At 38.4% G+C, this 25,992-nt stretch overlaps 1 protein-coding gene across 4 annotated transcripts in view; it reads right to left on the reverse strand.

Moving 5' to 3' along the window:
* The window catches only part of SPIRE1 (spire type actin nucleation factor 1), a 124,903-nt gene that overhangs the window by 50,603 nt on the left and 48,308 nt on the right, over positions 1-25,992 (reverse strand). For all 4 annotated transcript variants that reach the window (XM_064657126.1, XM_064657109.1, XM_064657117.1 and 1 more), the window contains exon 3: positions 19,320-19,556. In XM_064657126.1, the coding sequence (XP_064513196.1) occupies positions 19,320-19,556 (237 nt within the window). The remainder of the gene's footprint in view (positions 1-19,319; positions 19,557-25,992) is intronic.

Genomic DNA, 25,992 nt, shown 5'->3' on the forward strand with positions numbered 1-25,992 from the left:
CATAGCAGTTGTGGTGCAAGAAGGATTAAAATCAGATCTGCAGTCTTTTCCAGTCATTTTGAGTTCATCGAGGAAGGGAAGCCTCTGTATGCTGCTTATTCTGACACTTGCCTTTTCATTCCTCATGATACAACTTAAAACTAACCTAAGGGGAATGAATGTGAACAGTGCCCAGAGCTTAACACAAGGGCTGTTTGTTCTGTTTCCAAGAAGTCTCAAAAAGTATGGCTCAAAACAGATTATGTGGTCTTTGCAAACTAGTGAAATAACAAAAATATTATCAACTAGTGAAACATTAACATTAACTACCTCAGTCTGTAAATATTTCCATTTCCAATAATTGTGAAGAGCTGGGATTTTTTAATTTTTTTTTTCCTAACTGAGCCTATCCTAAACCCCAGCTTGACCCAAAGCATTCAATCTTTGCTTAGATCACTAAGAAGATTAGAGGCTGTTTCCATCCACATTCAGGGTTCACAGGAAAAAAAGGCATTATGTAAATATCATAGCCTTGCCAGCTCCTCCAACTTCATCCTCAGTTGACTAGGAAACAGGGTGCACCAAGCCAAAGCAGCACTAACAGGAATCACAATTTAACCATCTGAAGAGATCAAACAGCATTTCTTGCATTTGCTTGAATATATTCCAGCACGGCCTCCATAAAATTATAAAAAATACAACTGACTCGCCCACTAAAATGCAGGTAAGTTTTGTAAAACCTTTTAGGCTAGATATATAAGCTTCATCAAAACACCAGAGCTGCTGGAATTAAGATTTCAAAAGACAAAAAGTGTTTCCACTTGCAACCATCTTGGACAGAGCGACTGTATGAATGCACCACAAAGAAGAAAAGGATTTCTTTTTCCCATGGGCCACAAAGAGAGGCTATTGATATTATGCAAAACATATTACCAGCCTGCAAATGCCAGATTTGTTAAGTGTTTTGAAAGCCTTGGAGTATTAACATCGACTTAAAAGATGTACTTTTTCTTAAGCAACAAGAAGAAATTACTTTAACGAACAGATCACTGAACATGCAACTGTACTAGAAATTTGCCTCATCCTTTGCAGTTTGGTACTGCAACAGGTTCAAAAAATGCAAGTCGGGTTGAGATGCCTTTCCAAGTCAAAGTTATTTTCTGAAAGATTTTATCTCCATGAAGATAAACTAGTATTTATGATTAGGTTTTTTTTATATATATGCTTTTTCGCATTGAAATGAACTTCCAAGGAGCCATATGCCTTACCAGAGAACTCTTACCAAAACAATACCTGCATCTTTGTAAAACTCAACCAAGCATTTTGCTTCGCTTTATTATCCAGAACAACGCTAAGGAATGGGCTGTTCAGAGGAATAAGTGTTTGTCATGAGTTTGTAAGATGTTTCTGCTTGCTAAAACCACCCCTGTGCATAGTACCCATGACTTGGGGGCACAGGCTTTCACAACACCTGGAGCCAGTTCACCTGCTTCCCAGCAGTTCAGAGCTGCTCTCTCAAACTTTTCAGGCAGAGATTTGCCCCTGGCTCTGCCACTTGTAACTGCAGTGGGTCAAGGACTAGCTGATCCCTCTGATAAAGGATTTTAGAGTAATACTACCGAGGTAAGACTGTGATAAGACAAAAGGGATGGGAGCAGAGTTAGCTATTAAACCACAAAATAAGTTAATAGAAAATACAGAAAGTATTCACAGAAAGTTACTCTTCACCTGTAAAAGCTTGGTAACTTTTTAAATTGGTATTTTAAATGTTCTTTTGCTACTGCCATGGAATGTCCATTTGCTTGACATGTGAGCTCCTAGTTAATTTTACACACCTCAAAGGAAAGGTAGGTTTTGTGGAAATTGAAGCAAATTGCTAGTGCATCTACATCAGTATTTACATGTTCTCCAGCAGTCTGTAAGCCCTTCCCTTTGTGATGATATCTGTTGTTTTAATCTTGTTTTTCATCACTTTGAGGTGGACAAGAGAAGAACTACACAGTTCTTCTGTAGATAGATAGAACTACACAGTTATCTACTTACATAAGTTCTAAATTTAATGGTTTAAGTGATCCTTCCCATAAAATGACTTAATAAATACATTCTTGCTTTACTGATTTTCCTTTCTAATATATAACCCCAAATGCAGCAGCAAAGGTTTTGCATTTAGCAATAACAGACATAATCTGATGAAATAGTGGCCTTGGTGGTTCTCTGTTTCAGGACTGTAAAAAGAAGACTACCATGTAGCTGCTGAAATTAAAGCCAAAACTGCAAATGGGAATCAGATTATGTAAGAATTGAAAACAGTGCTTTGCATAAGATCTTGATCCTTAAAGAAATGTCCACTTGTGTGTATCATATAATCATCACCACTTTAACCTCCCTCTGCTTTGCAAACTCTGAGGTTTAAAGGCCTTGTGCAATTATTTATATATATGCTGAAATGTCAAACAAGAATGGACTAAGAAATGTTTACAAATGCCCTCCTGAGTCAAAACTTAAGTCAGCATGGAAGTAAAACTGAAAGACTCTTGTCATGTGGGTAGACTGTGTTTGGGAAATGCTGCAGTGCTGTTTTGTATGCTGTAGTTGTTTTTAGAAACTCAAACCAAAACATGAGCAATTCAACAATGTTGAGGATGAAGCTGTTGCACAGCAAAGGACTCCCTTCCACTATTTTCTTCTGAACAGAATATCTGTCCTGACACTGTTTCCTTCAGGTACCAATTGCCTTGACGTACCGAGCACCACGACTCTCTTTTTTTTCTTAAAATCTTATACTTCACAGCTACTTGAAGAGTCTTAGCTACTTTCCCACACTATTAGACTGAATTTAAGCAGTAATGAGAATCTTGATAAAATTTCAACAGACAGCAACTGCAAGACTAACACCTCACAGAACTGTCTCACTTATAAACTTGAACCTTTTCCAACATCAGAAACAATTAAAGGTGAAGACAATTTGTACTCTGTTACATTCATATGATAGCATCTTCAGGTAAACGAGTCTTACAAATACTTAACACAATTACAAACACTCTTGAAAGTATTTAAAACTTACACTGGTGTTAAGAAATGGAAAGCAAACTCCAGTATATGTTACTGACTACATTTCAATTTTTAAGTCTAATCTTGTATTTTTCATGCTCAGTGAACACTCTTCTTACTCTTTATTAGCTTTCTAAGTACAGAATGAAGACCCTGGCTATCAAAACAGACTTCAAATCAAAGTCAACCTATGTTTTTGTGAGACAATTATTATTTCCACTGGACATTTTGACATTAATTTTTCAATGACTGACTAATTTTATCTGCTAGTGCAGACTTCTTGGCAAAGCTGTGTTTGCATAAATCCTCATTTCTTCTTGAAAACTACTATGCTATTTTCACCCCTCCAATACAGCCCCCTGCATACAGCTGTTTCTGGATTCTGTGTTAGGTGTATTGTTACACTGTCTTTACACAGTGGACTAACAACATCCTGCTTCTCAAAGAAGCTTGTTTCAAAAGAGCCAATTAAGTGAAAACCAATTCTGCATTCTCTCTTAGTTTCAGAGAAACTGTGCTTTGTTTCTTAGCAGAATAATGGAGGAATTAATAATATAAATATGCAGTAATCTGAATTTGCTAGCTCCTGTTCTTTGACTATTCAGTGGAACATCAATGGGATTATTCATGAGCACGGGAAAAAGCTACTATTTATATTTTTCCCATTCTTTTACATGAAATGTCAACCCCTCCAACATTTAGCAAAACCACTAGGTAGCCTGTCAGCAGCAACTGTTTTCTAAAGTTTTCTGCTTCAGAAAAAGGCAACAGCCCTGTGCACATTCGGCAGCTCTCGTCTGTCCACACATGCACCTGCATTTCCTGCAGAAGCAGCAGCGTGAGGGATGAGATGGAGGCATCTGGGTAAGAAAACTGGCTTCAAAAGCAGAGTAGAGGCGTAGATGGGGAAACATGATAAAACCGGATAATTAAAGGAGAAGGGGAGTGGCTGTGCATATTCACAGGGCTACCTGTAGTTATTTAGCTAACAGCCCATTAAGCTGTGGAACCACCCTTCACATAATTAAATAACTTAGACCTAGATAGCAAAGAGCTGCACCCCTGTAATGCCACTTTGTATGGTCATCTGACATGCTTCTCAGGCCTCCTTAGGGCTGGAGGGCACCTTCTTAGTGGGACTATCACTTCTGTTCAGCAGAAAAGAGAGAGTTGGTTTTGTACCAGGATGCTTGGTGTATGCAGTGGAGAATGAGAGCAGGACAGATGCCCTTCTTTCTTCCCTTCTCCCCAACACTCCACACAAGCATATAAAGTAGACATTACATCCAGAGTACTGCTTGAAAAAAAAACAGAGCATCTCTTGAAAAACAGTAGAAAATAGTGAAATTTTCAAACAGCATAAACGAGAAAACTATTTTATCAAAAGGCAACAGAAAATGGTGGGAAATTACTCTCAAATTAGAAATCACAGTCACACATAGAAAAGGAAGGGGAGAAGAGTGCAGAAGAGAGGTTTTATCAGTTTTTCAATAATGCCCATCAATCTCATCACTAAGCAGTTCAGATGTTTGCATACTTACTGAGAGACAATATATTAATGTCAGGCAGTTTATTCATGAGCCACTTAAACTCCAATTAAAATATATCAACTAAAATAAAAACATGCACTTTCCTTGGCAGCAATTTACTGTTCACATACAGATCTTTAAAGTGTATGTGTGTGTGGGAAGCTTGTTTGTTTTTATGTAAAGTGCTGAAACTTCTCTCAGTAGGCATAATAATAATTTGCTTTCATGTTTTGTCCTGAAGCATGACTTTTTTATTCGCATCCAAAAAACCAGATTTCCAGCTGCCTAACCAAATAGACAGCATTACTAAACATAGAATGCTTTTAAACTTCACTCCCAATGAATAAATCGAGTAACTTCTAACCAGTCTCATTTATCTTTCATTAGACCTCAGTGTATGGAAAGCTATTCTATTCCTTCATGTATGCCATACTCCTTATTTGTTAGTGCCTTTGTCAGGGAAATCAGGTCTTGAAACTCTGATTGCATGAAAAAGGCCTACAGAAAAATTCCTTCTCTTCCTCTTCTAGGCAAGCATGCTTAACACTTTTCTCTTACAATTTATAGCTACTGAATCTACATTGCAATAGTCTTATCAGGTGAATCAGGTATATAACTGCTAATAATACTTAAAACATATGCCACTCTAAGATAGGTATGAACAAGATTAACCCACAGTTTATTGATTACTTGATTAAAAATTAAATATTGTAATTTCGATTCAAATATATATCCTTGCTTATTCAAGCAGAACAGATAGCCAATGAATCAGAATTTAAAAGGTGTTATTTTCTCCTCAGTTCTCATTGTCTGTAGTGCTGGTGCCCTTTTTTGTCCATTTCCTCTATGCACACTCCATTCTTGGAAATTGCCTCCACTATGATAATTACCAGAAACTGAATTACCTGGAGTCAATGGCTGTGACATACACCCTGTATTACAGGTGGGATTAACCACCTGTAGGGACTGCAGATGGTGTTTCTACTGCCCTGACTGCTCAGAGGCTCGAGGGAAAGACAACTTTGCTGCTTTGCTTTGGCTCCACACATTTCTTGCCAATGGCAGCAACAGGAGTAACCCCACCAACCTTTCAAGTATTCAAGGCCACTTCCATGTATCCCAAACTGCACTGAGTCTACACTGTAGTTGTGCTGTAGGGGCTCCGTCACAGCCTTGCAGTCCATGTTTGCATATATTCTCTCATTCTTGTGACATTAGGAATTATTAATTTTATTTTGCCAGTGCATCTGAGGTCAATGTAAAGCCCACTGATCTGGTCAGGAATCTTTTCTGATCAGGAAAATAAAAAAATTCTGGATCAGAGCCACAGCTGACTGAATCACATATGATGCTACAGCATATTTTTCCATCGTGTCCCTGATCTGTTAGTCCATTTGCACTTCTATCTGTTAAAAAGATCTTAGTCTCCATATGAAAATTCAGAGTGGAAAACTGTAGCGAATTATTATGCATCTTGTAGTAATACGTAGTTTTCTTGAAATCTTAGGTCCTGAACTCATACAAATAGATAGGAAATGTAAACTTTATTATTTCTAATTAAGAGATTGTGAAGATACTAGTATAATCCAAAGGCTGACCTCTTGGTCCAATCTTAATATACACTGGTTTTTTAACATCATGACTCCTTGGAGGGGACAGCGAGAGTCCTTGCTTCTAAAAAGGATGAACAACACAGACCTCAACATAAGATGAGAAGCCAAAATATAAAGTAAGAGAGATTGTCTCTTGCTAATAAACTAAATACAAGAACATTTCTTCCCCTTCTCTTGAGTTTGGCTGTTCTTTCTAAGAGTTATCTTGCTTATTTCAAAATATGCCACTTGTAGAAGGATGCAAAGCCCTGCACCTGGACCAATCTCTGATGGCAAAAGCAAGAACAGTTTGTTATATTTTCAAGAAAAAGTTACTTGAACTTTCAAATGCTGAGCATTCTTTTGGAAATAAATTCAATTGCACACTCAGAAAGAGATGCATTGGAAAACATATACATAGCCTAAAGTATTTGAAGAATCTTCCAACTCTTATTACCTTGGTTTTAATTAACATGAAATAATTTTGCACTTTAGGTTATTTCAACCACATCAGATAAGTCTTACCATTCTTATATAAGAAGAAACCTTGTAGAAACAAGTATGTTCTTCAGTAAAAGGGATGTGTCTTTGGCAAAGAATAGTTAAAGGAAAAAAAACCAAAAAAACAACAATAAAAAAATCCCCATAGACCACAACCCAGCTACCAGCCGCCTCTTCATCAAAATCTTTTTATCTGAAGGGAAAAAGAGAAAATGAAAGGGGGCAAATCATTTTCCTAGTTCTCCAGTCAATTGCTGCATGACTGCTTTGTTTTCAAACACAGCTCTTAAAATAATTAAACTATTTTGTGCCAAGTACTCTAAGGACCTGCACCATAGATAATTATTTACCTGTTCTCAGTTACACATCATGAAAGATATATCTCTACAAGTCAGGCAGGAATTCCCAGCTCAGTTCTTCAACTTCAAAGCTAACTTTAAAACCCCTGGCACTTGCAGAGGCATCTACTACATGTCTATTGAAATAGATGCTTCGTTATGATACATTTACCAATGCCTTCCAAAACAGAAATATAAAAGGAATTAAATCTCTGGAAGGTAATTAATACTGTAGTGACAGTCCATGGAGAGTAAGGTTATCAAAAGGGTGATCGTGGTAGAGCACTCTCCTGCATGTAGTCAAAGACCAATTGTTACTCTTGGGCAACTTTTTCTATACTGACATTTTTCATTATAAAATCACTTTTGAAGGCTGAAACTCAGGGCAGTTATTTTTAAAATAAACAAGACTTTAGAGCAAAGTGCAAGTAACTAGAAATGCAAATATATAAGTCTATTTCAATCATTGCTACCTTCAGCAAGATGAATGCCAGTTTAACATCAACTTCATATAGAAGAAGTTGATAGCAATAGATAAAGGGCTAAACCTAAGACACTGGCAAAGGGCCTCAACTGGAGTTTGTTGACAGCTCTGAACTGAATTTAGGATGTACCATCACATCTACAAAGAGTCTAGTGTAAAACTGATGAGCGTTAAAGATTACAGATTGTTCTGCCAGCAAAGATAGCTTAAAACATCACTCTCCTGTCAAAAGGCCCCAATCTAAGTGTTTCTAAAGGACTTTTTGCCAGTATCTTTAACTATACCTCAGGGTCCCACAAGAAAGACAACTTCAAATGCAACCTGGGGAGGAAGGGAAGGCGGGGGGGGGCTCAGTTCCCCCAAACTCTGCGTGACACCAGCAGGGAGCTGCCAAGAAACCACTTTCCTTGCAGCGCCTTCATTAAAAGCCCTAGATAGCTGCCAAATTAACCTCAAAGAGAGGTTATCTTTATCTGTCAGAGTGGTTAAGAATATTAATAATCATTTTATTGTGGTAGGCACATAAGACAATAGAGGTTAGTGGTGGGGTTGCCCAGTTATCTTGCTGGTTATCTCCCCTCAGCAGGTTGCTGCCCTACACCCAGGCAGAAGTAATATCTGCCGGGAGATTACAAACCTCTTGAGTTTCATCTTTACAGCAGAAAGTGTCCTGAACACAACATCCATCCTGTTTTACCTGCTCCCTTGACCATACTGAGGGCAGATGGGTGCCATCCATCCCTGGGCACCGGGAGAGCCCTGGAAGGAGCAGGCACGTTCCCTCTCTCCCTCTCCTTCAGCCACTGGTGGCGAAAAGTGGGCCCAAGTAGGAAAGAAAACCCAACATGTAGTGTTCAGAGGTACTCTTTTTGCAACTAGTTTGCATTTTTTTTAAGGTTTCGGGTAAGGACAGATTTCAGCACTTCTGCTGAAGGTGACACCATGAGGCCAAATGTCTCTGGCAATCAGACTCTTCACTGGAAAGTCCCTAGCAAAGTGCCTTGGCTCCAAACATAGTAAGCACCATTGTCAGGGCAAGAAATGGCAATAAACACCCCTCCTCTGCTCACTAACACACTCAAATGTGAAAAGGACTGACATCACCCTTTTAAAACGAGCACAGTGGTTACTCTCAAAGTAAAGCTGACCACGTGTTGACCTCCAATTACACTGCCTCCAATCAGGACAACTGTTTAAGGCACCAAATGACATCACTTTAATTAATGAAACCTGTCTATCAACATAATTCACTTAAACACTTGTCACATTAAAAGCTGCTTTAAAATTACTTTAAAGGGATTTACACAAACTGTCCCCAGCTTTCTGCATCAAGCTAAGGTACAAGAACCCCTTCACTTTCTGTATAGGTTTATAAGAAATTAAACACAAGGGCAAACAGAAGGTCAAAATTAACTTACTGAATGTTTTTATTTCTAAATGTGTATTGCCTAGAAAACATATTATCTCTTTATTTTTACCTCTGAGCCATTTAAAATATTTCTACTGTAACACGATTCTTCTGTACAGACATGAAAAGACTTAACAAATCATGTTGAACTTTATTTTTCATTTGTTTTTTTTACTACTACATGCTACCATAGAAGTCAAAGATTTTTTAAAAAACAAACCCTATTGCTCATTTTCTTCACTTGTTTTCAAACATCACCTTATAATCTTTCTTTTTTATCCTTTTTATGAGAATAGTGATATCTTACATGTACCTATGCAAGTGTATGTGACTGAATAAAATACATATATGGGGGCTTGTTACATGTAGTATAATATAATGGACTGACTGATGTGAATTGATTAGAAGACAACATTAGTTCATAAAGAGATCTCGCTTCATGAGAATTTTCTGATTTAAAGCAAGTGTTGGTCTTAAGGCTCACATCAAGAAATCCTGGTATGCCGAAAAGGAAAAATAAACACAATTGCTCATTAGGACATTCTTGTCCCAACTCCAAGTTTGCTTTGTCCTAAGAGAAAGCAAAAAAAATCCCAACCACAGAACTCTCTTTTAGCTTGAATCAGCCAAAGTATCATGTTCTTCCCTGCCATCAAGAATGCAATATCTTTAAAACAAATGCCTGTTTTTTCTAGGGCTTAAAATCAAGTTTCTAGCCTCTTTCTCTGAGATGCAAATAGATGAATAACAACAAAACAAAGGGTTTTGTTCCCTCTTCAGGGCAAAGGCAAAAGAATGCCTCTGTTTTCCATGCAACCAAGCTTCCGAAAGGAGTCTTCCTAGTGCCTTCTTTGCAGGCTTTACACAAAGCAACTCAGAGCAGCATACGAAGCATTGCCACCGCATGCAGCTGTCCTCCCTTAGCACAATGCCTTAGCTCCCTGTCCTGTCAATCCCTCAGATAAATATTCCTCTTTAAATGGTTTAGTTTGGGTCTCCAAACAGCAAGCAGACATGGTTGCTACTTGGTTCTGCCAGTCTGCTTTGCCTCCCCACATAAAATCTCTGAATTCCCAAGCTCACTACAGCATTCAGGCTGGTCTACACTTCTCTCCAATAAATGCTCTGCCAAGTTCAGTAAATTCAAGGATTTTTTCTCTTGGTACCATTTTATTCTGTTGCACAGGTTATCAGGAAGGCTGCTAGATTAAAATCTTCAAATAATTCTCCACAACTACACGTACATGACTCACCTGCACAGACACACAAGTTTTGGGATGGTATGGCCCGAGCGATGCAGTGAGGCAAAGCTAAAACTACATGAGAAAAGCACTGAAGCCATCACCCAGAAGAATACTGCTTTTCCCACTGTGTTATTTTATTAAGAAATATTTACGAATCAATCACTCAAAATACACTCAGAGCTGTGCACCCTGCAGACGATAATCTTTTGAAAGCTATCCCTAAAGAGTGCTTCAGTTACTTATTATTTAAGGATTTTGCAACTTCATGTTTTAAACAAAAACTTACTGTAAAAAAACTTCTACTAAGAAATGCAGAACTTGCTCAGTCTTCAGACCACTCTTTGGGATAAATATGATATCCTGCCTTTCAGATTCAGATCTTCAGGAGTCAGCACAGTCTAGCAGAAACTGTTTACTTCTTTGTATCAAAAGGCCTTATCTCACTTAAATATTTTTACAAAATACAGCATGCAACACTAAGCAAAGGGGAGCAGAAAATAACATAATGGGAGCAAAGTAATCAAGAGCATACTAAAAGAAAAAAATCACACAGCTAAAATAAAGACATTATTATTTTGGACAATTAGTGGTATTTTTAAGTCAATTCTATGAACTTTCCTCCAAATTTTTAATTTCTTTTTATACTGTTACTGGCACAGAAATAAATGCACCAAAGGAACTTTGCCTCAAGCCTAAGGCTCCCTCTTGAATAATTCAAAAGCAAGAAGATCAGAGTGGCATAATTAAAGGGCCCTTGCTACGTTTCTTTCTTTTTCCCATGTTGCTGTTACAGGACAATATGCCTCTAAAAGGAATTAAGTAATTTTGTAGCATCTATTTACTTCCATTTTCTTTGGCAATGCAATTATATCATCCTTAAAGTGACTCAGAAGTAGCAATACTGACAACTGCAATACATATAGTTTTTTATGATACTGCTATCAGCATGAAAAACTTATGAGCATACTCAAATCCAGGGATTTGTGTCCTGGCAAGAAGTAGAAAAGGCAAAGCTTCCACAGCTGCTTTTCCTCTTAACTTCTCTCCTGAATGGAATGATGGATTGTAAGGCTCTAACACCTCAGAGATGTTAGGGACTCCAAAATATATAGTGGACAAGCACATGGAGACTCTGCCATTGGACCTTTCCTTTCAGCATGGAAGGCATAACATATTTCCCCCCCAGCTAAATCACTCAGCCTAATTAAGAAGTTCTCCCACACCCCATAAATCCTGCTTCTCTCATGCCTGTAGAGCACTACAGCTACAAGAACAGCTATATGGCCCGTTTCAAACAAGAGCTGCATATGCACAACATAAAAACTACAGAAACAAGTTCATCTCTTTTGAACAGGGCAGCAACTGGGAACCTTCAACACATAACGCTATATGAGAGAGAGAACTGTACAACAATTTTGCATGTCACCATTGATTTACTTGTCTACTAAAACATACATCACACACATAGTGTAAATAATACAAGAGTCCTGATAAAGTACCTGGGATATCCCCTATGGCATGCTGGCATTACACGGAAATCAAAGAACACCTTACAGACACAATAGAAGATATCATGTGAATCTGTATAAGAATGGCTTGCATTTTTAAAAGCAGCAAAAGGAGCCAGAGCTAAAAAGCAATTGACAACACCATAAACATCCAAGGTGGCAAAGTCTACATGGGTGGAAACGATTCTGACAAGTTGAACCTTTGCCAAATCCTAACGTAAGACAAGCTGCTGTCCTGGCTAATTCTTCTGAGCAGATCTACTGCCTTTACCGGGCTGACAGCGAATCTGAAAAACCCATCACAGCCTTCTGTGCACTTATTAGTTTTAACACCTGGAGAGGGGAAGAGGTTCAGAGTTGGAGAGAGAGACTCTCAGGGAGATTCCTTCAGCTTTGGTCAAGTCAGCCTGCATTGCCTGGCTAAGCACTGGAGTTAATCAGTAGGACAGAGAAGATATGGGTTCCTTTTGCAATGGTGGTTCTGCTCTTTTCTCATTTTATTAAGGGTCACTACAGCTTTACTGTATTAATTGACCATTACCCTGATTTCCAGTCATTAGTTAGAATTTCAAATTAATCTGATCAAACAGAACATATAGTGAAAATAAACATTCATTGATCTACTTCAATCTCCAGGGTCTATTTTAGGCAGTGCAGGCTCACACAGGTTCTTTGATATTTCAGTGTGTTGTTTCTAACAAACTGCTTTGCACACTTTAGACATTTGTATTTTTTAAGGGGTAACTGGAACTCTGTCATGAAAAATTCTGCATTTTATGCATTAAAGGACACCATTACCACCAAAGACTCCTTCTACCTCCACTAAAAAATGGAACCATATTTTTACTCCTGTATAAATTATTTATAATAATTACAGCATAAAATAGTCAGGGGAAAAAAGTCCCTGCCCTACTGTACAACTTTTACATGCAAAAGGGCCACACACAAATTTCAGGTGTTCTCTAATCTCCCTATACACAAAAATAATCTGAACACCCCATCTGTGTTTCCTGTTTTTGTTGGACAACTCCTTGGATTCCTCAGACTATTTTAGACCTTAGACAGGTTATACCAGTATAATTATGTGAATTATGGGTACAGGGGTTTTTAACCAATGTAGGTAGATGTGCTACTGTGAGCCATAAATCACTCAGAAAAGGTGATTCGGTTTTGTCTCCCAGCCTGGAATAAGACACTCAAATCTAAGCCCACACTGATGGAAGGAATGTTTCCAAGAATAATTAAAGTAAGGAAAATAAAAGCCTTTCTTTTTAAATGGAAAGACCAAAGTCACAAGGGACAACTTCCTTTCAAGTACATATGGTATAAGCCCTTCATATCAAAACCCTACTACTATAATTAAATACTTTTATTTTAAAACCAAAACCATGGTGATATTGCTCAAATGTTACAAAGACTCAAACATGCATAGAGACACTTCCACTCTGTTTTGCACAGTCTGTCCTCAGCTCAGCTCCATAGGCCTGCACAGTACAGAAGCTTCAAACACTGACTCCTTCCATGGCCCAGCCAGCAGAACAGTTTACTCTGTCAGTCCTTCAGTTGCACTTGCACAATTGTTTGAGGGGTCTTGCAGCAACACAGATGAAGGAACTGACAGAGTTAAAGAACAAAGCAAAACAAATAACTTGGGATGCTTTTAACTAAAATATAGGTGACACGGATCCCAGCCATGGTGACAGCACAGAGAGAAGAAACACTGTGGTTTGAATTAGCAACCATGATGTACAAGGCTTGCCTGGACAAGAGAAAAATAGCAGGTTTACTGCATTTCTAAGACAACTCCAAATTAACTCAAAGAATGGTGAAGGAATAAGAAAATGTCTGTGGATGGGTTCCATTCAGTTAAGATCTATATATTCCTTTGCTAACCCAAACTCAACAATTGTTTTGTAAAAGCCCCAAAGGGAACGATTTTAAGACCCTGAGCGGGTCTCTAGGACTTCACTGCTGAAGTCAGAGATCCCACTTTGTCAATGCAGCAGAGAGAAAGGGTGTCCAGGAAGTGTGCCAACACAAGCTGTCTATCTGTTCAGAGCAGTACCATAAAACTCCACCTTCAGCAACCCAAACTGCCCAGAGGCATCTACCTGGGGATGTCCTGTCATAGCAGTATGATATGGGGCTGTGTTTACAAAATCACTTCGGGAGATTTTTGGGTTTCTTTCTAGCTTACAAAGAGTTAAACTGCAAAAAAAAGGAACATTCAAAGGAGAACCTGCCTTCCTCAGAACTTAACAGATACAAAATCTAGATGGTTGCACTTTCAGGGACCCAAAGGGTTGGGACAGGAGATTTCTCAACTTTACAGAAGGGGTCTCAGACAGCAGGTCTGTGTGGACAACTGAAGATAAACGGGTAGAAGATGATAAATTTTTGGTCAAGACAGCAAGTACGGTGGCAACAAAAGTGCACAGAACTGAAGAATTCCAACCCACTGGAATTTCAGTTTCTTCCCTGCTTCAACATACGGAGGCACAGATCGTGTTTTTTTCTAAAATAAGATCCACCAAGACAAAGACTAGCATGTAAACATTTGAGTACACTATGAACAAGAGAAGAGAGAGGATCAATTGTTTTCTTTTTTGAGTGTGAGAATTTTTACAAATGGCCAACGATGTTACATTTCTTTTTAATATAAAATGAACTGACAACATCTGGGGCATTAGTTACCATCTCAGCAAGTTTCCAAATCTTCACTGGCTTCACACAGAGTTACAGCATACAGTGTAAGTTGCTTGTTCTGAAATGAAGCATAAATGCTGTTCTGCAGGCTCATACAAAAATGCTAAAGCCCATCCAGCTTAAACAGAATTACACTCACAGAAAGCTGCACCTTACTAAACTTAACCTCATGGACTAGGAAAAATTATAAGCCTTTGAATTCCAGTAACATGAACTCTTTAACTGTCTCCTATAAACAAATACCCTGACTTGTTTTTAACTGCATTTTCTGGTTCCTCTTTGACAGGTTCCCATATTATACTTACATGGAGTCATACCATCTGTATGATAATAATGCATGTCCTCAAACTCAGAAGGGAGTCTCCAAAACACTTAGATCTAAATGTAGATCTTCTTATCCTGCCCATAGTTGCCTTAAGACAGGACATACTTTTCCTCTAAAACTCTACACATACCATAGATGGTTGTTCTGTACTACCACCACAGTACTCAAAACAAAACAGAAGCAGATCAATACCACCACTGTAAATCTCAGTTCTTTCCAGCTGAAAGGAGTCAGTCATACACTTGAACTACCAAGACACATGAGTCACCTAGATTTGCAAGTTTTTTATCTCATGACCATGCCAATGATTAAAATGTCTGAAATAGGGGGTGGGGTTGACAGAAACAATTTATTCTTCCTCTCTGCAAAGCACAAACATCATTTTCTACCAATAAAAGTATTGCAAACTGTAACCTTGTTTACATTTCTTATAGTGAGATAACACAATACTGAACATGCTGCTCTGAAAATAATTTTCATGCCAATTAAGTCATGGAGATTTCCTAGATAAGAGTTTTGTTTATGATGGGACCTGGGCCATTCTTCAGCCTTTGTAAAGCAGCAGTTGCATGACAGTTAATTTTAGGTCAGAATCAACAAACATATTGAACTACCTAAAAGGGATTAGTTAGGTAAGACCTGGGACCAGAGGCCACCAAGCACCAGAGACCATCCACCTGTATTTGTATCTTAGACAAGAAGGTGTGGCTTGCCTACAGATCAGATTCCTGTTAAAGCTGAGTTAACTTTCAGGACAAAAAGTGAATGTAAGTAAGAGCAAGATACTGGTTCATGAAGACCACTGCCTCCTTATTAACCTTCTATGAGACCTGCAGAAGAAGGTAGCAGAGGCAATGACAAAATTAGTGTCATGACTTGCAGGTACTTCTGACAATGCCTCCACAACACCTTTGCTCTGCAGAAGAGCTGAGGTGAAGTCTAGTTAATACTGGCAGTAGCGATTTGGCTACAATGATGTTCAAAGCTGGAAGAAATGACAGGGCTAGGGCTAAGATGGTAGTTCAGCCCAGAAACCATCAGCACATAATAAAACCGGCTATCAAAGCATTATGGGGCTACACTTACATCTAGAATTAGAAGAGGGTGTTGACCTAGAACAAAGTATAATACTGGATCTGGGTTTAGGGTTGGGACTCAGGCCAGCAAGTATTGATAAACTGCAGCATAGAAAGTGCCTCCAGGTTAATATGAAAAGTGGTGTTGGCTTAAAACATCTGACTGCAGAGATCTGTAGGATAAGGAGTGAGATAACATTAAGATTAGGAGTGGAATTAGGGTTTGAGCATACCCTGGAAGAGATTGATAAACTGCATCATCTTGTTTCAGTATCAGGGAGGGCCCCACGCCACGATAAAGGTGCCACATGACAGGACTTCACACACCCTTAGCAAGCCCAACACTGCCCAGCATGCCAGGCCTTCTCTGTCTATATCCTCTGTTGACCAAGGCTTCCCAAACTGCACATGCACATGTGCTGTCAACATGATGCATTCCTGATCCCTCAGGATTACTGTATATGTACACTTGTGTCACTATGTACATGCTCAGAGAACCTGGCACTCCCAAGATGTACAGATTTCCTGTACGATGTGTACACACAGGAGATCGGGCAGGGAAGAGGAAACAAACAAAGAAAAGCATCTATCTGAAAACGTCTCATCTTTACTGTCTCCATTTCTCCCTTCACTTGCAGTAGGGCTGTCATATCAGAAATACATCAAAGACTAAAAGCGTCTGGCAGCCAATGTCTCCTCTCTTCATAGATGTATTTTTAAAAACAGGAGGTCAGGTCTGGGCAGCAGGTTGGTCCTGCCAAGAAAACCAAAAGCTAAATCAGCCAAATATACCAAGAAGCAGCACAAAAGCTTGTCTGTTCTTCTCCAAATAGGAGCTTTTCCCGTGATGATCTTGGCAGTACCATTTAGCACTTACCCTTTTCCCAGTTCTCGGGAATAGGTGTCCACACCACATTGCTCAGCATTTTCCAGGTCAGGAGACGATTCAGGAATGACCATGTCTACTTCACAGCACAGAAAAACCTGACACAAATCTTACCTATCTCTGTTTTAATCACAAAATAGTCTCACCCACGTTAGTGATTAATGGTGAAAAATTCAGTCTTAGTGGCAGGCAGGCCTTGGACCAGACAATAACACTTTCTGCAGAAGCAAGAACCATATAATCACATTTCAAGGACAAAATCATGTCCAGACTGGAGACTACATAGTTTAAAACCTTAAAAATCAGTATTAGTAGCATACAGCCCATCTCTACAATTTTCCAGGCTTGTAATTTAGAGAATGCAGAGTAGGCAAGAACAACAGTTGCTCAATTCAATGAGCAAACCTGCTTCAGCATTCACTACAAACTGAGGAGGAAAAAGCTTCACAGTGAGTCTTGCCAAGAAGGAATTACAATAATTGAGCCTCATGGTCACAAGACCACACACTACTGCTGTGAAACAGTCACTGGGTAAATAAGGGTGTATCTTGTAACATTTTAACACGGTTGGGGGAAAAGAAAAAGCCACATGCAAAAGATGGTGTTACCCCTAAAAAGATATGAATGCAAGCAAAACGGATCTTGCAAATCCACACTCACGTCAAAAATGCAGCAGAACGATGCTGCTATTCCAGTGCTGTCAATGCAGTAGCAACACAGAGTAGGGAATAAAAGCAATTTACACAGTTATGCCTGCAGCACATAACTGAGGCACAAGCAACAACAGCAAGAAAAGAGAATTCATTCCAAAGGATGGAGGAGTAAAAGTTAGGATGACGTAAAAATGACAGCTGAACTTCAGTTCATTAAGAAGAAGTCACAAAAGCAGTACATGTCCAGAATGACAAAAAATCTTTAGCAAAACACGATGAAAAAATGTTAAGATGCTGATTTTAAAACATACAAACAGGCAGGTACCTCAGACTAGCAGAGAAATTCACAAAGCCATATGAAAAGGATGCCATTTGATGACCTTAACAGTTGAAACCTGACCTTAGATTTTTTTTATCATGTTTGTATTTCATGGATGTGTACCAGTGTACCTAAAGGAGCTCAGTGAAGTTTTTCAAACTTATCTTTTCTTGTTTGCAGAAATCAGCAAAGAACTTGCAAAATAATCACTTCCACAAAGCCACTGCTCTCAGCTCTGCATGTACAAAGGTCTCATCTGCCTCTGCACTGAATGAAACTTCCTCTTAACAATCCAACTTTGATTGTCACACCAACCCACAGCATTTTACCAAACTGGGCTAGAAGAGGATGTATTTCATCAATCTTCATTTCTTCTACACTGTCTGGAGCAGTTTGCATGGGGCTTAGCAGGGTGCTGCTGGCCCCTTCTAGAGAAGGTGACTGGGTGACAGGGAGTGGCAGGGGGAGGAGAGAGCAAAGCACCTGCGTGCAGCAAGGGCACAGACTCAGCAAGGCTGGGAGTGGCAGGGGCTTGAAGGGGAGAGCACTTCAGCCAGCCAGGTCCTGCCCATCACAGGGGAGTGAAAGGCCATTTTATTAATTTCTCCCTCCAACCTCTGCTTCTCTGAAGGAGGGAGAAAAACAAAGGCATAGAGTGTTTAGCATTATTTCTGATGCAAGGAGGATGCGAAAGCATCTTAAACGATAAGTTACTCCTTCTCCAGTCTCCTAAGAGCTCCACTCTTTACTGTCAACCCATCAGAACAGGAGGGTTTTAATGGGGTATTGTTTCAGTGTGCTTATGCATCCTCATGGACTATCTGGGACATTCTTCTAGTTTCAGCTTCCACTGAAACTCTTAATTTCTGTGGCACTCTTAATTTCTGTGGCACACACTAAGCTTCTCGTTCTTAGATACGACTAGCATTTATGAAGAAGCACTATAAAGGGTTCAATCCCTTGGTACAAGTTAGCATAACATTTTCCTGTATTCAATTCTCAGATTATCTATGAGGTAAACCAGTTATACAATTTTTTTCAAAATCCCCGCTTACTAATAACTTTGTCCATACTAAGAGCTCATTGGGCTCTAAAACTTGCACAGAAGACTACTCTGTAGAAAACAGATGGCTAATATTTTTAAATGATTATACACAGTAGACCAGATAACATTAAAGAACCTGTTGCAACTAAAATTCATAAGCTATATTTCCAAATCTCACAACTCAGGTAAAGAACTACAACCATAATGATTACCAATGAAATAATGTGCCCTGACTCACTCCATATAAATAGGCTGTGCTTATAAAAGTACTCCTCTGCTTCTGCAGGGGAGGGTGGCAAGGGAAGAAACTGATAAGAAATGATTAAACTAATTATGTGCTAATGAAAAGGTGTATTAATTGAAACATACTACGAAGTATCCAAGTGTACAGAAAGGAATTCAACAGGTGTTTACACTGGAAGGCTGACTATCCAGTGCAGAGATGAAATCAGACTGTGATATTAATGGCACATCCAATGCTAAAGTTCATAATGGATTTTCTGTGGCTTACTGTCAGACATGAAGTACTACTGCATCTCATATCCTTACAGAGGGACCAGGAAAATCAGAAAATGATGCAGCCAGTATCACACTGGACAATAACATGGAATACAGTCTTGTTTTTTCTTATTGACAAAACCAGTGAACTATCATATAAACTGCCCATTACTGTACCTTCATGACATCTTTATAGGAATGAATGGCCTCAATTTCCTCTTTGTCGTCCTCATTGTCATCCTCCACTCCTTCATCCAGAGCATCATATCCTTCATCCCTACTCCCATCTGTTTCTGTAGTATTAGTCATGTAGTCAATAAGCTGCTCCAGTGGAGGACTTAATTCCCGCTCTTCATTGTCCTTCAAACCATAGTCAAGGGCTTTATATATAATAATCCCCAGTGATTCAATAACCTATAAAAGCAAAAAAAAAAGAAATATTTATTAGTACCATTTACACGGACAAATAGGTCAGTCTATGAACACACTATTCTGGTGTTTGCATATTAAACTCAGCAACTGAGAGGGCAATAAACACCAAAATCAAAGAAAAAAATTACCTAATAAAATTACTCTAATACCTACAGCAGCACTTCAGTAATATAGCACAGACCATGCAAGAGCAGGTCATACCACACACCTACCACTTTCTTTTTTTAATGTTTGAAACAAAAAGTCATAATTTAAAAACAAAGCAGGACCTTTTTAGACTATTTTCCCTTTTTTCTTCCAATATGACAAACCTCAAAGTAACATTACTCTACACTTTGTAGGACTATATTGCATGCATAATATCTTTTTTTTGTGGGGTAGGTGGGAGAAATTAAAAGAAAGAATAACACAAGACCCCTCCCTCTTCCCACAACTTAATGACACTTGGAAACTGCCCTTCAGTTTCTGCATCTCTTCACTGACCTGAGAAGTGTCTGGACACAGCTGTGGCCATCCCAGTATTAACTCACTGAGCACTGGGACATCAGCCACAAGAACTCTTTTGCCTGTCTCCACAACTGGTGGAGACATGCATATTCCACTGAAACTACCAACAACTGTATTCCATAGTAATGAGGTAGTACCTCAATTTTTCATTGAATCAAGGTTCCTTATTTGTGCTCTGTCAAGAGCAAAGCCAACCAATGGCCTCTTACTCATAGTAAGCTAGCAAAAAATTGTCAGGAATATCCCAAAATGCTAAATGCACATATTTCTCTCTTAGCATTAATTATTTTCCTTATGAGCAATATTGAAGCTTCTAGAATTTTAAAGATGTAAAGAGATGGCATTTCAAACTGAGAAGTTTGAAAATTGGTATTAATGAAGAGGGAAGGGAAAATGGGATTGCAACAGTAAGCCACAAGAAGGTAATGTCACTGCTGGGAGATCCTTGTCTGACAACGGAAGTAGGACTGAAGTAATTGCATGTAAACTCTGATCTTCCTTGTGTGTTGTGATGGCTAGCATGTCACACAAATTAGCAGACTCCTATGTAGGAGTAGTTGGCACTACTAGTAGAGAGCAACTTTAATAACAGAAGCATTTCTAAACATACCAAACCTTGTCATCAAATGCCTTTTTCTCTCATCTGGCTTTCAGTACTATCCTGGTCAACATGCTTTTTACTGCAGATTCTGAAATTCTTTTGGGGTAAATAGGACAACACAAATGGATTCTTTAAATATTAAATTTTACACTAGCAGCTTACTTACTTCAGCAAGCAAAGTATTTTTGGTCTGAGAGGTTGCAAGGGATTTTTTCAGCTCAAAGAACAGCTTCTGACTTGGGAAGTGCTAGTGAGACAGCAAAGTATACCAGGGAAGCATCACTGCATTCTGCTCAGTTCTCATACCCTTCCCCAGACTTCTGCCATGACCCACTTTGGAGACAGGACACTGCACCATACAGACCTTAAAAACAGCTGTAACAGATCAAACATGTTTGCAGTATATCTGGCTCACTTTTTACGGAAGCTATTTTGTAATCACTGTCTTGTAAAACTTGCGTTGTTATAAAAATAATCTGAAAATGTGAAAGTTTCACAAAATAAAATCTACTGGCAGATGTGTACTCAGATGTATACGAGTACAATCCCAATATACACCCCCTTAGCAACCAAAAGAAGAATACCAAGTTAATTCCAATTTGAAGGACACCAAAATTAAACTGACGTACAACTGAATAATCACTTTGATATTTTCAGTACCTGGGAGTAAGCACAATGTGAGTAATTTCTAACTTCGACAAAATATATATTTGAAATAGCTTAGCATACATGAGGAGGACTGAAATGTCCAAATTAGATGCAAAGAAAATTATGTCTGGTGCCATGCAGTGATGGCTGTTAACATAGCTTCTGGATTTTGCTACCAACAGTTCAAAAAAATAGAAGGGGGGAGGTGGATAAAGAAAGTGCACTCTCTCTGCCTCCTTCTGTTTGGGAAGAGGATTAAGGCATTCAAAAGCACCATGGCTAAAACTGGATGACAGCTGCTGCTTTCTTTGATGTATCAGCAGTGGAGCTTTTGCAGTTCAGTAATATGGTTTGTACATTTTTATGTACTATGAACAGATTTCATAATACATGCTAAACTCACATAATGTAAAAGCCTGCAATGGCACCAATTCAGAGCTATAGTTCAGTCTCTCAGCTCCTTATTTAGGACATGTGATCAAAACCATATTTCCTCAATGTCTGTCAATATCACAGATTTTTCTTGCTGAAAGACAAAGCAGCAAACATATTAACTAAGTAACTTTGCTTTGACTTGCATTAAAACTGAAAATATTCAGCACTTTCAGTAATACTGGTTTACCAAGGATCTTGTAAAACCACCCAATTGCCATATGAATATCAAACAAAAGTCACAGAATTGTCAGTGCTTCTTCCCATGAACAAAACTACTAATGCAACTTTACATAAATAAAACTTTTACGTCTATATAACTAAAAGCATAATATACAAGTCAACTCATTGATGTTTAAAAACAAGTGCTGTCACTTTGTCTGTAATAGAAATCAAACGCAAACAAAAACAGGAAAAGCTTTTCACAGCTCAATGGATGAACTGATAAATAAGCAGGGTTTTTTGAGCTGCATAATCAAGGACACCACTTCCATTTTTTTTTTAGACCATCAATTATTTACAAAGAAATCACAGGTTCTAAACTGCACTGTTGGCTAATTTCACACAAAATAAAAACTTCTGGCACCTAACAAGTGAAAAGCACCAGCACAGTTTTCAATTATATGTGAAAACAGACCTATAGTAGAAAAAGAAAGAGTAAGAATGGACTTAGCAAAGCTTTTTTAAACCAGAGTTGTACACTGACATACCAAAACAACTGCATGACACTGAAATAAACGTCAGCACTAATCATAAATTATGCTCCTCAATTCAGGTGAAAAAAAAATAAAGCAAGATCTGCGCCTTGAATTTTAGAACATATTTTTTCCTGACTGATCTAAATTTTGGCAAAGGACCTGACCTTTGCAAATCAATCAGTGGCTAAATAAACTTAAAAAATAAACAAGGAAGCATTATTATGCTTTACACCTTCTCACCAAGTTCTTTTGAAAGTCATGGCTTCAGACCAAAAATAAACCCAACCAAACACACTAACATTTCCCACAGATTGAACTTGTACTTTGCTGTGCTGCAATCATTACTGAAAGGGGAATTTTGTCCCACTATGAGTATTTCTTCAGTTTCTACACCAGTCTGGACTTGTGTTATACTGGTTTTTTATAATAAATAATGATAAAGTTTCTGGAACACTTTGACTTCAAACATGATGTAAAAGCAATATCCTCCCGCTCCTTTTACACACGCAGCAAAAACAAAACCCAAATCATTCAGATTATTTTCATACACAAATACTGCCTGGAACTTTCCATTCCACATACCTTCCTCCAACACATTAAGGCATGCCTCCTGGAAAGGAGTTCATCAGGGATTTAATCTTTTATATGGCCTGTGTTATGCTCTTCCATTGAACACCTCCAAGTTAATATTCTCAAAACCTCTTCAAATATGCTGCCTTTGTAAAGGAACCAAACACGTTTGAGTCTTGCAAAGGTGAAATTATTGCGAGTACTACACTTTGAGAAAAATCCTTTTTTCCCCTCAACATATGTGTCTCCCTGACTCTTGCTGAAGCATAGATGACAGTAGGCAGAATCCACATGCCATTTTCCCCCCTCACAGCACACACAACAGGGCTCTGTCTGAGCTTTCATCCCCTTCCTAGGCTTGCCTCAATTTTTAAACAAACCAACAAAGACTAAGGACAGGCTTGTACTTACAGCAGCAAAGGTGGGGTTTTTTTTCAGCTCAAATGCCTGTCCCTCCCTAAAATTTTCCCTTCCTCCAAAAGGCACTCGGGTTTTGTGTCCCTAAATTTGGATTAAAGATGCCATAAAACTCCAGTTACTAAGGTGAGTCAAATAACTTTGAACTTTTCCACATGGACATCAGATATGGCCAGCAGCCACAACAATATTTGCACTACTACTGCACTGTCTTTTATGAATTCCAATATTTTTTATTAAACATGTGTACTACAATTACTATTTTAAGTGTGCCCAGTTTTTACCAGCAGATCTCCAACACACTTTATGAAAGAGAATCACTCTGCCTCACAGTAAGAATGCTGAGAAGTCCAGGGTTGGTGTTAGCCTAGCCACTCCTTAGGGCAGAGCTCCTCTCCACCACCAACTCTGCCATCACCCCTGGTATTAGGCAGCACTTAGTCAATCTGCAAAGACTAACCTGTCCTACTGCTGACTTTAAATTAGCCTGTCAGGAGCTCCATGCTGTGCTTCTGGAATCATAACACATGGCATAAACATATGCATAGACACCCTTGAAGTCAAGTGTTATGTATCTTAAATCTTCTATGACACATAAGAAGACATACAAACACACAAGTTTTTGTGATCAAATTCTGTAATATGGTCCAAAAGACTGGCATGTTAAAATGTTATGTAAACCCAACTTGTTCCTCTCTAGCTAGATGACAGAGGGAGAAAGCTTTTGCTCTCGTCTCATTTCCATTTGTTAACAAAGTAATTTGTTCTTTCTTGGGTGTCCAGTTATGGAAGTGAAAAAGATCATGCTTTTAAGAAAGGTGAACAAATAAAGGGGTTAGGATAACCCAGAGTACATTTTTTGGTTATTTACCTCATCCTGAGATGCCCTGCATAACTCTCAACAGCACATGGAACAGCATGTCTAAATAGGACGTTTTGAGAGGTGTGTTGCTGTCAGCGCATACCTTGGGTATACTAATGTAGTTTTCACCACAGCATTCCCCAGTGGAAACAGTGTAGCATTACCCAGGTTTTAATGGCTGGGGACATGCCTAAATTTAAATATGACCTTCACTAAATTAGAGCAACTTGCAACAGACTGTCAAATGAGAACAGCGAAAAAACTTCCAAGTGCTTCCAGGTAAGCAGCAAGGATTTGGACTATTTCCAATGAGTCAGAGAAATCACTCATTTCCAAAGAATAAAGACATAAGATACAGCATTATTTAACTTCTGGGTGATGTTGGTTTGCTGCTGAAATAACGACATACTGATTTCTGCAATATAAAGAGCCTTGCTATTTAAGTCAAAGCAGTAATGAAAGCAAAGAAAAAAAATCAGAGTACGTCAGGTCTCATAGAAAATAAACGTGAGACAGAATTAAATAAACCCTTTTAACAGGATTCAGTCTGGTTTAGATATGTTCAGAGTTAGGAAAATTACTGTATTCAGCCATCTTTCTCAAAATGGTTTTATATTCTGAGTCTTTGAATGCACTAAGTGGGCAGAGAGACCTACTTACTGAATTCTTTGTACTATTCAGGTGTACATTAAATAGATTCAGTGCAAGAACTTTTGATCAAAGACACAGAACAAGCCTACAACATACAAAGGGGATGCTGGCTTTTTTGGGGTTTGTGTTGTTCCTCCCAAAGGGAATTGGTGAAAATTGAAACAGTTCAATGTTGCTGGACACTGTTGCCTCTAAGAAAGTAGCAGTAATGTAACTGTAAGTCTATTAAGGATCAAGTGTAAGACAACTCTCCAATTTATTCAAAGATTCTGATAATTATACACATTTCTCAGTTGTTCAAGTTTCACTACAGATAGTATCTAAGGAGAACTATAATTTATCAGTATAAATGAAAGCAGGATTTATTCTATTGTATCAGTCTCAACTTACATTTTATCTGCTGCATTGAAACATTGAAACAAAACTGTCAATTTTCTTCTAGTTTCTGTTCATACCTTATAATCCCCAAGATCATGACAAATCATTACTGTTACTAAGGAATTTATTCAACCTGAAGGAATTTCACCAAAGTGACAGTTCATCCCCCAGAGAAAAACAAAATTAAATTCCCTGATTTAACTGTGGAGACTCCAGTAATGGCTGAAGCTTCAGTAAAAGAATTAGGTGCAATAATTAAGTAACACAGATGGTGAAAGTCATTTGAAAGTTCTTAAATACACCTCTATTCATACCCTGGTTTCAAATACAGGTCATGTTATCCTGATCCTATTTAAATAAGAAGAGTATGTTTTTTACCGTAAGTTAAAGATAGAAAATTCAACCATGTCACAAACTTCTGTTCTAGTTCTGTTGTCTTTTTTTTTTTTAAATTTTAATTGATGAAATATAGTCAAACATATATATACATATAGTTTTTTATAGAAATAGAAAGCAATCAGATGAACTCCCCAGGTAAAGCAACAAAAAGAGCAAAGACTTCAGCTGACTACCAAAAACATAATCAGGCTCCAGAAATGCAAGTGGGGTCAAATTGTGTAAGAGACAGAAATTGCCACTTGTTACATCAGCCTT

Source organism: Pseudopipra pipra, chromosome 1 (assembly GCF_036250125.1).
Source record: "Pseudopipra pipra isolate bDixPip1 chromosome 1, bDixPip1.hap1, whole genome shotgun sequence".
Lineage (NCBI taxonomy): Eukaryota > Metazoa > Chordata > Aves > Passeriformes > Pipridae > Pseudopipra > Pseudopipra pipra.